This window comes from Oryzias latipes, chromosome 16 (assembly GCF_002234675.1).
Source record: "Oryzias latipes chromosome 16, ASM223467v1".
Classification (NCBI taxonomy): domain Eukaryota; kingdom Metazoa; phylum Chordata; class Actinopteri; order Beloniformes; family Adrianichthyidae; genus Oryzias; species Oryzias latipes.
In genome coordinates this window covers 31,289,780-31,302,686 of record NC_019874.2, presented here as the reverse complement: position 1 = coordinate 31,302,686, position 12,907 = coordinate 31,289,780, and the positions used below count along the sequence as shown (strand labels likewise).

The 12,907-nt window shown below is 45.8% G+C and overlaps 2 protein-coding genes across 3 annotated transcripts in view; both read left to right on the top strand.

Annotated features, from left to right (window-relative positions):
• Positions 1-4,213: 4,213 nt before the first annotated feature.
• On the top strand, positions 4,214-8,278 carry sostdc1 (sclerostin domain containing 1). The gene is made up of 2 exons (XM_004078410.4): positions 4,214-4,542; positions 7,031-8,278. Exons 1-2 carry the CDS (start codon positions 4,332-4,334, stop codon positions 7,474-7,476), a joined length of 657 nt encoding a protein of 218 aa, XP_004078458.1. The 5' UTR covers positions 4,214-4,331; the 3' UTR covers positions 7,477-8,278.
• A 1,666-nt stretch (positions 8,279-9,944) lies between these two features.
• ispd (isoprenoid synthase domain containing) overlaps positions 9,945-12,907 on the top strand; it is a 46,412-nt gene continuing 43,449 nt past the window's right edge. For both annotated transcript variants that reach the window (XR_910336.3, XM_004078409.4), the window contains exons 1-3: positions 9,945-10,346; positions 10,912-11,182; positions 12,660-12,809. Coding sequence is in view for 1 of the 2 variants with exons in the window: in XM_004078409.4 (XP_004078457.1) it covers positions 10,096-10,346; positions 10,912-11,182; positions 12,660-12,809 (672 nt within the window). In the remaining variant the exon portion in view is untranslated. The remainder of the gene's footprint in view (positions 10,347-10,911; positions 11,183-12,659; positions 12,810-12,907) is intronic.

Sequence of the window (12,907 nt, the reverse complement as noted above, 5' to 3'; positions counted from 1 at the left end):
TGTTAACACCATATGGTGTTTCCTGATTTCTCTAAAGCAGAAGCTCCATCACAAATGTACAGAGCAGAACATCAGCTCCATCATTAAGAAGGCTCAGCAGAGGATGTACTTCCTGAGGCAGCTGAAGAAGTTTCACCTCCCTGTAAAGATGCTGGTAAACTTCTACACTGCCATCATTGAATCCACCCTCACGTCCTCCATCACAGTCTGGTTCGCTGCGGCCACAGCCAGAGACAAGGCCAAGCTGCAGCGTGTCATCCACTCAGCAGAGAAGGTGATCGGCTGCCACCTCCCGTCTCTCCAGGAGCTGCACATCTCCAGGACCCGGAGACGGGCAGCCAGGATTGTAGCCAACCCCTCTCATCCAGGACATAATCTCTTTCGGCCCCTCCCTTCTGGCAAGAGGCTCCGGTCCATCAGGACCAGGACCTCGCGCCACAAGAACAGCTTCTTCCCCACTGAACAGTACCCCAACTCCCCCAGGTGACCCCCCCCCCCCCACCACCACCACCAAAGGACTATCGCTGCTACTTACAGACCATCCCAGCCCACCTGTGCTCCCACCTTACTCAACTGTATATAGTGTGTTGTTGTGTTAATTTAATTTTTTAACTTATTTTAATTGTACCATACACCAAGACAAATTCCTCGTTTTGTAAAGTGCGCTCTACTGAACCTGGCAATAAAACCTATTCTGATTCTGATTCTGATTCTTCTGATTATGTTCTGCCTCTCCAGGAGCCGTTTCAGTTTGGCCACTAGGTGGCGCTCACGCTGTAACATCACACTTTATTCAAGAGGATTGGAGTAAAAACCTGCTTTAGACACAAATGGTTACTTTAAAAAATGTTTCCTTGAAAGAGTTTGGAGAATTCCTGCCTGTGAGGATATGAAGCTGTTCATTTATTTAGCCGTGTGTGTTTAGGTCGACTGAGTGTTAGCATTAGCCGTCCTATGGGAAATTCCATTATACGTTAGCATCAAGCTAGCAGACTTTGGCTTTGCTGCTGCCATGCGTTAATGGCATAAAAGATCAATCTCAACTTTTGTGGGTTGACTTATAAAGCTTGAATGGATTCAGATGGATTTGATCCACCCAGCCCTGGATCTGTCTGAGTCACGCGTGAACCACGTTAAAACCACGGAAGGAGTCTGAAGAAACCACAAAGAACACACAAACTCATGCTTCTTCGTTGAATGCCTCCACTTTGACACACATTTGAACACTGGGCAGAAACCCCGTGGCGTCAGCACCACGGTCAGCTCCCGCCGCTGGCCCCCGTCCCTGGCCCCCGCGCTGGCCCCCGCCCTCCACACTTAGTTCATTGTTAATGTATTGAAAGTGGTCGCTTGAAGCCAACATTATGGTTGTTTGGTTTCAGGTGTTGTTTACAGCTTTGATGGCCCTCTGTTCACCATCAACACACCCTCCATTATTGCCCCCCACTCCTGCTGTTGACTCAACCAACCTTCATTTCCTGTGAGGGGGGGGGGGGGGCGCAATAAGGCCCTGTCTCTGAGTTTACCAGGAAGGGGGGGGGGGTCTCTCTTTCTTCACACACTGAGGACACAAAAGCTGGCGCCTGTCATTCAGCTTTCAGCATTCATCCAGCCCAAAAGCCCCAGTGGGGGGGGCGGGGGGGGTTGAAGTGTCAACAGTCCCCTGAGAAAAAACGACCGAGTTTTCCCCTCAGAAGTGGGCTGAATGAGCCTCTCCCGTTTGCGTTTGAGGAGAGGAAACAATAAGACCGTGTGAAGGCTGGTGGCCGACGGCGCACCTGTGAAACGTACAGGTACAGGTACAGGTACAGGTACAGGTACAGGTACAGGTAGGTGAGTGTGGCAGTGCAAACAGCAAACCAAAAGACTGAAAGGGCGGGACAGACTGTTTTAAAGAAGTTTTGCCACAACCTTTTCATTCATAAACACACTCAAGAACACGTTTTTTTCAGCTGTGAAGGACAACCGATTGCTGCTGCTTCACAGCAGTGGATGCAGTTTATTTGTAGGAAACACAAGCGTAGAGGTTTATGTGTTTGTGGTTCATTTATTTTTAGAAGAACAGTGTTGTTTACAAAAAACATGTAAGCATGAAGTTGCATTTTACAAATTCTTAAATTGGAACGTGTTTTACCTGCCAGGAGTCTGCTGAAAAAACATGAAACAGATGCTAATTAGATGTTTTTAAATTTATTAATTTTCCATTCAGACATGAATGGTCAAATTGCTTCAATAAAACTGTTTCCTTAAAGGGTTAAATGGAAAAAAAGGCATGGATTTTGTTGTTTTTTAATCCGTACATCTGCTCTGAACAATGAGCCAATCAGGAGACAGACAGCAGGAAGTGATGTTTGCTGGAATTCATGCCATCAAACCTTTTCTCTTTAAAAAATAAAAGTATCTCAAGTAGATATTGTTACAGAATTAACCAGTGACATGCAGTCAGGAGAGGCAGGTGAGGCTGTGCCTCACCTGTCATTATGGGAAGAAAAGAGAAAAATAAATTCAATTATTATATTTAATCAGTAATTTGTGCTTTTGCAGTCATTTTCCATTTAAATGTACCATTTTTGGGTGTTTTTTCTTTTCAAAATCGCTGAATTTCCGCATTTGCCGTTCAGATACTAAGTGACGTGCGATGAGGCACCAGCCCGCTGAGCCTCACCTTGGATTGCGCAATACCTATGCAGTCAGACGGTACTGCTGTCTCTCTGTATGTCGGTTCAATCACTTGTACTATATGAGCTGAGTTTACATAATTTAGCAGATGTATATGATGTACAGTTTTTGTTTTTATAAATAACTGTATGTGAGGGACGTGTTTCTTGTGCTGAGCGCTAAACGCCGGCGAAAAAGCCGCTGGGTGAGGCCAGCAGTTCTCGTGCCTCATGTTAGGGGGCGCCGGTGAGCCCTGAGATTATGACGCTAAAAAATAATAGAAGTGATAGCAAGCGGCAAGTCATTTTCTTCAGAAGGAGCGGCGTATGGACTTTATTTACAAGTAAAGGTAAGATGATAATAACGTTTGTGTTTTTTTCTATGCTGCAGTTTGTATATGAAAAAAAACATGTTGAAATGATATTTTAAACAAAACACGTTAACTGTTGTCAATTAAATGGTGAATAAGTTACTCAGTATGGTTCATATGTTTGTAAATCTGACTGATGACGTCAGTGCCTCACCAGCCATTAACCTCACCGCACGTCACTGGAATTAACTGTCAGCAATCCAGCGTATGAGAACATGTATGTAGCATGTGCACTAAACTCCACATGTGATCAAAGATGGTCCAACATGTGAGCTGATTCTTATTCAATCTTGTAAGGAAAAAAAGGAAATAAATTAAGTTTGTTACACAGAGTAAATAAATGTGTGGTTCCTAACTGAACCCATATTTTCGGATATGATTTTAGTTATTTTAGCTCGTTTTTTTCAAACACGATATTACATGTTTAGGCGCTTGTTGTCTTTGTTTTAAAGAACTTTTCTAAAATTTTGTTTGTGTGCAATATAAGCAAAACAAATCCAAACATAAAATAATGAAAATATGGTAAAAAAATGAAGCAAAGACAGGAAAAGAAAAAGTTAGGATACATTAAAGTTTGCTTCATGTTAACACGTTCAAAGTTTTTGAATATTGTTGCCGTTTGTTTCCTCATTATGGTCTGCTGTTGATCATTAATTAAAAAGTAAACGCTTATTTGTTGGAGTAAAAGCATGGACAACAAACATATAAAAACAGAAATCAGAAAAACAAAAGCTGCCATGAATTAGTGGAAACCTCTCAGGGGGATTCAGGAGAAAAAAAACAACGATTTACATTTTCCATCACTAAACTATGAGAACACAGGTGATAAAAAACAAAGAACAATAAACTGTACATCAAGTGTTTAAAGTAACTGTCAGGGTGGATAAATACACAAAAATAAACGTATATTCAATCATAAAGCTGAGCGAGATGACATGTTATCATTGCTTTTTTGTTTGGGGGAAATAGAATGTAAGGATGAATGATGAAGCAAAAAAATGGGAGCTTTCTTGCTAAATTTAGTTTTGTGAACATGATGCTTGGTTAGTAAAATCAGGAGATTTATTACATAAAATTAAGATGATCACCAAACATCTTCAGCCTCATGACGTTTTCTGCTTCACGGGTCAAATGGGCGGAGTTTTCTCACTCCAGCGACCAATCAGAAGCTCCTGACGGAGACGCACCTGAGCAGCCGCCTGGCTGAGGCGGGCCGGCTCCTTTAAAGCAGGCTCCGCGCGCGCGCCGGCTCATCTCCGCGCGGGACCCCGACGCTCCTCCGTGTCTCCGCTCACGTGCAGCCATGCAGCTCAGCGCGCAGGAGTCCCGCCGGGCCCTCTTCTTCTTCTGCGTCCTCCTTAGAAGCTGTCACACCTACAAGAACGACGCCACGGAGCGGCTCTTTACGCACGCGGGCGCGCCGGTGCCGGTGACGGAGCTGCAGAGCAATGCGTCCCTGAACCGAGCGCGCGCAGGGGGGAGAGGAGCGGGGGGCTCCGCGCACGACCGAGCCGGTAAGCTGGATTCTTCTGTTGGAGCAAAGGATCCGCTTTGATCCAAAATGATCTGTTGCAGATCATGAGAGAGTGATCAGTTTAAGGGACAGGAAACGAGCAGGTCCTCCAAAATAAAAGAGTGGCACAAAAACAACAATAATAAAATACATTATATTTATATCATTTTATATTATTTAATGTGTGTTGTTTAATACGATCATATTATTAATATTCATTTTAGTTTCTTTATTTTCCTTTATGTGTTGTTATTATTTGTTTAACTTTCTTTACTTTTTTATGGGGGGGTTTCAATCAGCTAAGCTTCTGTCTGCTTCCTTTCAAAGATGTTTGTATTATTGTTTAGCTAATATTATTGTCATCACGTTTAAGTTTGCATCTTATTGCTTTTATTATAATTTTAAACATGTTTGAAACAAATTGAATTAAAAACTTTTGGTCAATTTAGACCAATTTACAGGAACACTGTTGTTAAACTTTTAACGGCACATCATCAAACCAAATAAACACTTTAACAAGAAAATCAAAAGAGTGAAAGGGAAGAAAACAGGAGCAGGTGGAGCTCAGGTGGAGCAGAGGAGCAAAGGTGGGTCTTAAATGTGGATCCAGGAGATGTTCTGTGAGCAGAACAGCAGCTTTTGGTTCTGACCCGTAGCTTTCTGCTCCCTGTTCAATCCTGTGCCAACAGTGAATTACCGACATGCAGGGTTTTAAAGATTCTGTTCCAGGAGGTGATGTTAAAAAAAGAACATTTTTAGTTGTTTTTCATAACTTTAAACTAACCCTAAAACAGATATGGTTTGGCTCCCTGACTTCCATTTGACTCTTTTTCTTGCACTTTTAAAAAATCCGATAAGTTTCCTCCAATGTTTCCTCTTGTGTGATGTGACACTTTGTTGAAAATCCCGAACAGAACAAGAGCAGTTTGCCATCTCTTGTGGGTGGAGTCTCCCTGCCCCAGGTGAAGGAGTCTAAATACTTTGGAGTCTCGTTCACGGGTGAGGGAAGACCGGAGCGTGAGATTGACAGGCGGATCGGAGCGGCGTCCGTAGTTACGCGGTCGCTGTATCGATCCGTTGTGGTGAAGCGAGAGCTGAGCCAAAAAGCAGAGCTCTCAATTTACCGCTCGATCTTCGTTCCAATACTCACCTATGGTCATGAGCTCTGGGTCATGACCCAAAGAACCAGGTCCTGAATACAAGCGGCTGAAATGAGCTTCCTCCATGGGGGGCGGGGCGCTCCCTTAGAGATAAGGGAAGAAGCTCAGAGTAGAACCGCTTCTCCTCCACATCCAGAGGAGCCACCGGCTCGGGCATCTGGTCCGGACGCCCCCTGGACGCCTCCCTGGAGAGGTGTTCCAGGCATGTCCCACTGGGCGGAGGCCCCGGGGAAGACCCAGGACACGCTGGAGAGACTATGCCTGTCGGCTGGCCTGGGAACGCCTCGGGGTCCCCCCAGAGGAGCTGGAGGAAGTGGTGGGGGCGGGGAAAGTCTGGGCATCTCTGCTTAGACTGCTGCCCGTGACCCGGTCCTGGATAAGAGGAGGAAGATGGACGGATGGAAACAAGAGTTAACGTTAAAATGTTAAGTTTAGTCTCCTCCATCTCCTCCTTCCTCTCACCTAAAGGTTAAAGTGAAGCTGTTGGATTCAGTTGCCCCATCCAGGGGGGGCATGAGTCACTTTAGGACAGCCTCCCAACACCTTTCAGCCCTTCCTCATCACATTTTTTAAAGATGATTTTAATATAATTGTTTGCCATACAAGACCATACGCTACATCCCCAAAACGTGTACGTTTTTTTTATTTACATAAAGTTTGGGTCCTTTTTCTTTTCTCTGTTATTGTTGTTTAGTTGTTAAAACAAAATTTTGTAACAGAGAATCTTGTTGAACATCATCTGTGGAAATTTCCACCCTCCTCTCAGCATCATGACTGCAGAGATTCCTGCTGTGAAAGCTCATTCAAAGGCCTTAAATGGTCACCATTATCTCTGCAGAGATGCAGACATTTAGAAGAAATGTGACCTCAGTGCTGAGATTTTTTCCCGGCCTCATCGCCATAGTGAAGGCCTGGCATCACCGACTGCACGCCCGGCTGGCTGCAGAACAAAGCAGACGAGGCCTTTTCCTGAGCTCTGCGTCTCCACACCTGACCGGGATGGATGAGGTGGGGGCGGAGGGACAGGAAGACAGAGCCCATCGCCACTCCATTCATCCAGAGCTGTCACCGACGTGCCTTTAGCTGTGTGAATGGAGCCAGTCTTGGGTTACAGTGGTGGCGACTGTGTTTGTAGCCTGCAGGATGACAATGCTGCCTGCACACAAGCTGTCCTCCTGCTAATCCCTCCTGCAAGTCCGTTCTGAAGAAGTCCCGGTGTTCTGCTTCTGGTGTTCATGCCTCGCTGAAGGCTAGAAACTAGATAGGAGAGTGGGGGGCTCTGCCTTTTGTCTGAGTGCGGCTGCATTTTAACACCTTGTCTGTCCGCAGAGCGGAGTCACGTCGGCTGTAGAGAGTTGAGATCCACAAAGTACATCTCTGATGGCCACTGCACCAGCATCAACCCCATCAAGGAGCTGGTCTGCGCAGGCGAGTGTCTACCCGCCCAGATGTTGGAGAACTGGATCGGTGGAGCCCGCGGGAGGAGGTACTGGGCACGACGGAGTGGAAACAACGACTGGCGGTGCGTCAACGACAAAACCCGCACGCAGCGCATCCAGCTGCAGTGCCAGGACGGCACCACCAGAACCTACAAAATCACTGTGGTCACCTCCTGCAAGTGCAAGAGGTACTCGAGGCAGCACAACGAGTCTGGTGGCAAGTTTGAGGAGGCCGCCGCGTTACCCCCAAAGCTTCTGCACAAACACAAATCCAAGAGCAAAAGAAGGCTGGGCAAGGGCCGAATGAGTGAGAACTGGCACGAAGCTGAACCCTGAGAGGTGCAGGACTTCAAAGACTCCAAACCCTCTGAAGGGAAGTCTCTGGGATGTCCAGTGTTTGCAGTTGAGGATGATCTCTGAGACACGTTCAAGCTTCTGACAATCAAATCCATGTTTTAAAGCAATGTGAAAAATAGTTTACAGACAGTAGTTTTGTAAAGATGCACGGTCCCGCCTGCCCCTTCCCACCTGCCCGTTCGCGTCTGCACGGTCCCGCCTGCCCGTTCCCGTCTGCCCGTTCGCGTCTGCACGGTCCCGCCTGCCCGTTCCCGTCTGCACGGTCCCGTCTGCACGGTCCCGTCTGCATGGTCCCGCCTGCACAGCCCCGCCTGCACGGTCCCGCCTGCACGGTCCCGTCTGCACGGTCCCGTCTGCTCGGCCCCGCCTGCACGGCCCCGCCTGCAAGGCCCCGTCTGCACGGTCCCGCCTGCACGGTCCCGTCTGCACGGCCCCGCCTGCACGGCCCCGCTTGCACGGCCCCGCTTGCACGGCCCCGCCTGCACGGTCCCGCCTGCACAGTCCCGTCTTCAGTACGGCTGCAGAAATTCATTCTAGGAGTTGACATAGGTTGGCACCAACTTCTGTAAAACACCCAAACCAATCCTGTGTAAATACCTGTACATATATCAAATGCTAAAGACGGACCATATGAAAAATATTTACTTTTGTAAGATTCATAGTGTATGATGTAATATATTTTCACAGGGAACACATCGGATATTAAGTTCCAGCTCAGAAAGTGTTCATTTATCATTCCTGTAACAACTTTGTATGAAATAAATTCAACTTTTGTATTGCACAGTGTTCCATTGAATACTTGACTATGACGTCTGATTAAAAAGAAAAGTTGTAAAATAAGTTAGTAATAAATTATCCCTGAAAATTTGAATGCCAATGAGGCAAGTCAAAAAAATGTTGTAGTGATTTTATAACATTTGGACCGAATCATAATTTGTCTTTTGCATTTAGGTTTCACATCCTTGGAAGCTTTAAAAAAGTCTGACATTTATCTAGTAACTGAAATTACCTGCTTAATTTTATTTAAGCCATTGAATTGGGTAGCAACGGTTACATTACATGGATAATCGTAGTCAAATTTAATCTAACTAAACCAAATTAAAAAAAATCTACCAAATGCTATATGGACCTTAAAAAACTCTAAACAACCAGATTCATGACCGGACTTGTCTCAGGACAGTCATAATTACAAATGTAATTAAAATGATAATCATCATATTGATTCCGGTTTGAATCAACAAAATGCAGCTGGAAATGTTTACCGAGTTCATTTAAAAGGTTTCTATTTACCATCTGTTCATTTCAAACTCCAATTAAAATATCGAATGACTTTTTCTTTTTTTTTTTTTTGACTTTTTCTAACAGATGGTTCAGACAGGAAGAAGAAACTTGCTCTCAAATACTCGAGCTAAGGGGTGTTGCTTGGGGTCGGGGGCCGGGGTTTGCTCTGCGGGGGGAGGCGCTTTCTTGGCTCCTCTCTCCTTGTGTGGGGTGAGGGGTGTGGGGCCTGGGGGCTTGGCGCTTCAGGGGAAGGGGGACGGTTGTCTCGTCACCCGAAAACAGTCTACCAGCTGTCCCCCATTTACCCCCTTCCTCGTATAATCACTTATTAGGAAGGTGATGCACCTTGGTGGGAGGAGTCACTTGGCACTGGTCCCCCTCCCCTGGTTGTCGTACGGAAACACCCCCCCCCCCTGTTTTAATTGCACTTTAGACATGTGGGACCCTTGGTGGGGAGGGTGTTTGGGCATCACTGTGAGTAATCAGGAGATGTCCCCTCAGTGCCCTACACGCCAATTTTAACTGCACTCCTTTACCCCTAAAAAATATACTCTCCAACACATACACACGCACAAACACATGCAATACAAGGAAGGTGGGACCTCGGACCATCTGTCCCCTACCCCATGCCTGGTAGGGGGTACCAGCCCTCTCCACACGGGGAAAGGGATCCCTGTTCTCTCTGGTAAGACCGGGGGCCGAGGTTCACATCACACCTGAGCCTGGGGGTGTCCGTGTCCCTGTGGTGTGGGTTCTGGTCCTTCCTCTTGAGAGCTGGCCTTCTTCAAATTCCATCTATGGGGGAGCCTGGTCGGGCCATGGTAACAACACTCCTTGTGGACCCCCACCGCTCTGGGGCGTCTTTCTCCTCGGCAGGGGTGGCTGGCCCCTGCCTTGCTCTCACCTGGACCATCAGCTCTCATCTGTCTGATCAGCTGTTGGACAAGTTAGAAAGAAGGAAGAAAAACAAAACTAAGTCAGCCATCACTTATCAAACATGCCGTGTTGCATCTATTTCCTCAGTTTATCATCTTATAGTAAAATATCATATTGCATTATTACTTTTTTTGGTAAAATTAAACTATATTTGTGTACATTTTAATTAACTTCAGACGAAAGAGCCTCTGATGCACAGCTGGGATGTCTTATTTTGAAAGGATCTCCCGGAAGTAGCGTCTTTGTGGGTCTGGGATTGTTGGCGCTGATTTGTCGGTTCTGCACTCTGAGCTGCGGGATTTCTAGAGCCCCGCCCATTACCGCGGCGTGAACTGTTTTTGAACGGTACGGTGTGCCACCCCCACCCCCCCGCACAAATTGATGGAGGTTCTGCATCCTAATGTCCGGAACAAATGTGAGGGACCGGGCAGGCCCGCCAATCCCGGGGTTTTCCTTGACGGACGTGCCGGCAAAGGGGACACCTGTTCGGGGGAACCCTCCATCGACTTCCCGGTGTCAGTGGTTCTTCCTGCCGGCGGTACCGGAGAGAGAACCGGACTCCACACACCCAAACAGTTCTGCTCTTTGCTTGGCAGGCCGCTCATAAGCTACACTATCCAAGCTTTCGAGAGGTAGGAGATTAAAAAAGCGCGGTAACCGTCTTTTTTGCCGGCGAAAAAATAAAACAAGAAATCACACACATTTCTGTTCACGGGCGGATCCACAGAAAACCGGGCCCGCGGGGCAAACTTTCTGATAGTGGGCACCTTGAAACCCCCCCCCCCTTTTTTTGTTTTAGTTCCTCATAAATCACTCCCATTTTTAATGTAGAAAATCACTTTATCAAATGTGAATGTGTATGGATCATTTTATTTTTCGTCAGACGAACCATTCTAGATCAGATAAATTTCCTTAACGTCTTATTGATAATCCACCTTTTTTTAATAGTTTTTCTATAATTCAAGTCATAAACCGACCAATCAGAAGCCTCAATAAAAGTAGGTGGAGCCTGCTGACCTCCACATCCAACATTCAAAACATTTGACAGATTTTGTGTAGCCCACTCTCAAGTGGGAGGGGTGTGGCCTTCCAACAAGCCCGCTCCTGATTTGCGAGAGTTGTTGCCCTAGAAACGTTGACTCAGTACGAATCGGACCAATCGCTGCTCACTGTCGACGCCTTTGTGCTCCTTCACAGGGTGTCGTGGATACAACACATCGTGGTCGTGGTCGCCAAAGAGAGCATGGGTCTGATGGCGGACATCATCCAGCGGTTTCAACATCATAAGGTTCTAGTGGTGTCAGGCGGCTCAACCCGTCACCGCTCCATATGCAACGGAGTTCTGGCGCTGGACGAGGAGGGAACGGCGCCGGACAGACCCAGGGTGGTCATCATCCACGACGCTGTGCGGCCGTTTGTGGAGGAGGGCTTTCTACGCGAGATCGCCGTGGCCGCCAAAGATCATGGGGTCGGTGCAACAAGCGATTCGTGTTTGGTCAGATTGTAAGAGCTGAAGATCTTTTGGAGTTGGGATTTAACCCATGAACACGCGCTCTATGGCGTGCTGTGAATCATTGAATGTTTATGCGATCAACGGGAATCTGTCAATTCTGACGCTGATTTTCATATCGTTTTTTTGTGAATACAGCTGGAGTAAAAGTGTTGCATCACAGCTGCTTTTCTCCCCTTCAGAATCTGATAGAATTGCATGAATTACGTAAAGATCTGATTACGATGGTGGAGGGAGTGGAAACACCTGAACTCAAGTGTTAATTCGCTGAGAAAAGCTGAACTTTACCACAAACTAAACGTTCACAACAAATACTCTATGGATTCATGAAACAAAAGACGAACTCTTTAGGAACGTTTGCATCTAAAGTCAAACATTTTTGACTGAGAGCATGTTTTTAAGGTGAAGTATGGCGGTGGTAGTTTCATGGTCTGGAGTTACTATGCAGTTTTAGCACTTTAGCAGCTTTTTAATATTTAATGGAATGATGCATTTTCTTTTTCTCTGAACAGTATTTTTTAACCTCTCTAGGATGTCTGTTTCTAGAAAAATGAAATAAAGTCAAAGTCTGACCTTTAATGGAACGTGCACAACGTGGAGAGACACAAATTTGTGTTTGCATCACACAAAAATCATGCACAATTGCGTAAGATTTACATGATTGCTTATAAACTACGTAAAATACAATTTAACGTAAAACCACTAATAAAATAATATTAACCAACCAAAACCATTGAACAGCTCGAAACCGAATTCACTTCAAGAGCCTTTGGCCCTCAACAAACATCTGCGCACATCGGTGGACAAAAACCAAAAATCAAAATGAAAGCCTCTGAAGTCTTTTCTGTTTTTAAGCTTTTAATGTACAGACAAATGTGTTTAAGCAAACCCCCCAGGTTCGAGTTCAGCTAGAGTTCAATATTTTTGTTTCAAACAAAAAGTTAATATTGCGGTTTTGGGTTTATTTTTTACAACAAACCTGAACTCTGAAGGAAACTACAAAACATTGCACTTTATTTGCGGAGTAATCGATCTTACCGATCTTTGTTTGGACGCTTCCAAATGACTGATGTGAGTGAGGACAACCATGCGGCGCAAAACCGTATCAGTTATCAGTCCTGCTTCCACGCCGATGTCAGGACGTCCGTCTTCACTCGGAGCCAACAGATCTTTGGCTCAGAGTTGCTTCTTATTAGCAATTGCTTAAATATCAGTCAAGGATCACACATTGTTCTGATTTTTTTGCTGTTTAATTTTGAGCTTCAGAGTTCAAATTAAAAAAAAGCTTTGTAATTTAAAATGTTTAAATTTAACCCTTAAGATAGGAATTTTCTTTAAACAAATCTCCTCTGAGATGCTTGTCAAGTTCTCTTAAAGTGAAAAAAATAATCAAAAAAGTGTCAAATTCATATTCCACGTTTGTTTTTTGACACAGGCAGCGGGAGCTATCCGACCTCTCGTTTCCACGGTGATAGCCACCACATCGGAGGGCTTCCTGGATCATTCTCTGGAGCGAGCCAAGTACAGAGCCAGTGAGATGCCTCAGGGGTTCACCCACCATGTGATTCGCCAGGCCTACCAGAGGGTAAGGCCTGCTCTCCTGGGGGCCTCGGCTCGGTCGGAAGCTGCTGGGAATGTGGGATCTGGGTTTTCCAAAGCCACAGGTGATGCATGTGACGGATA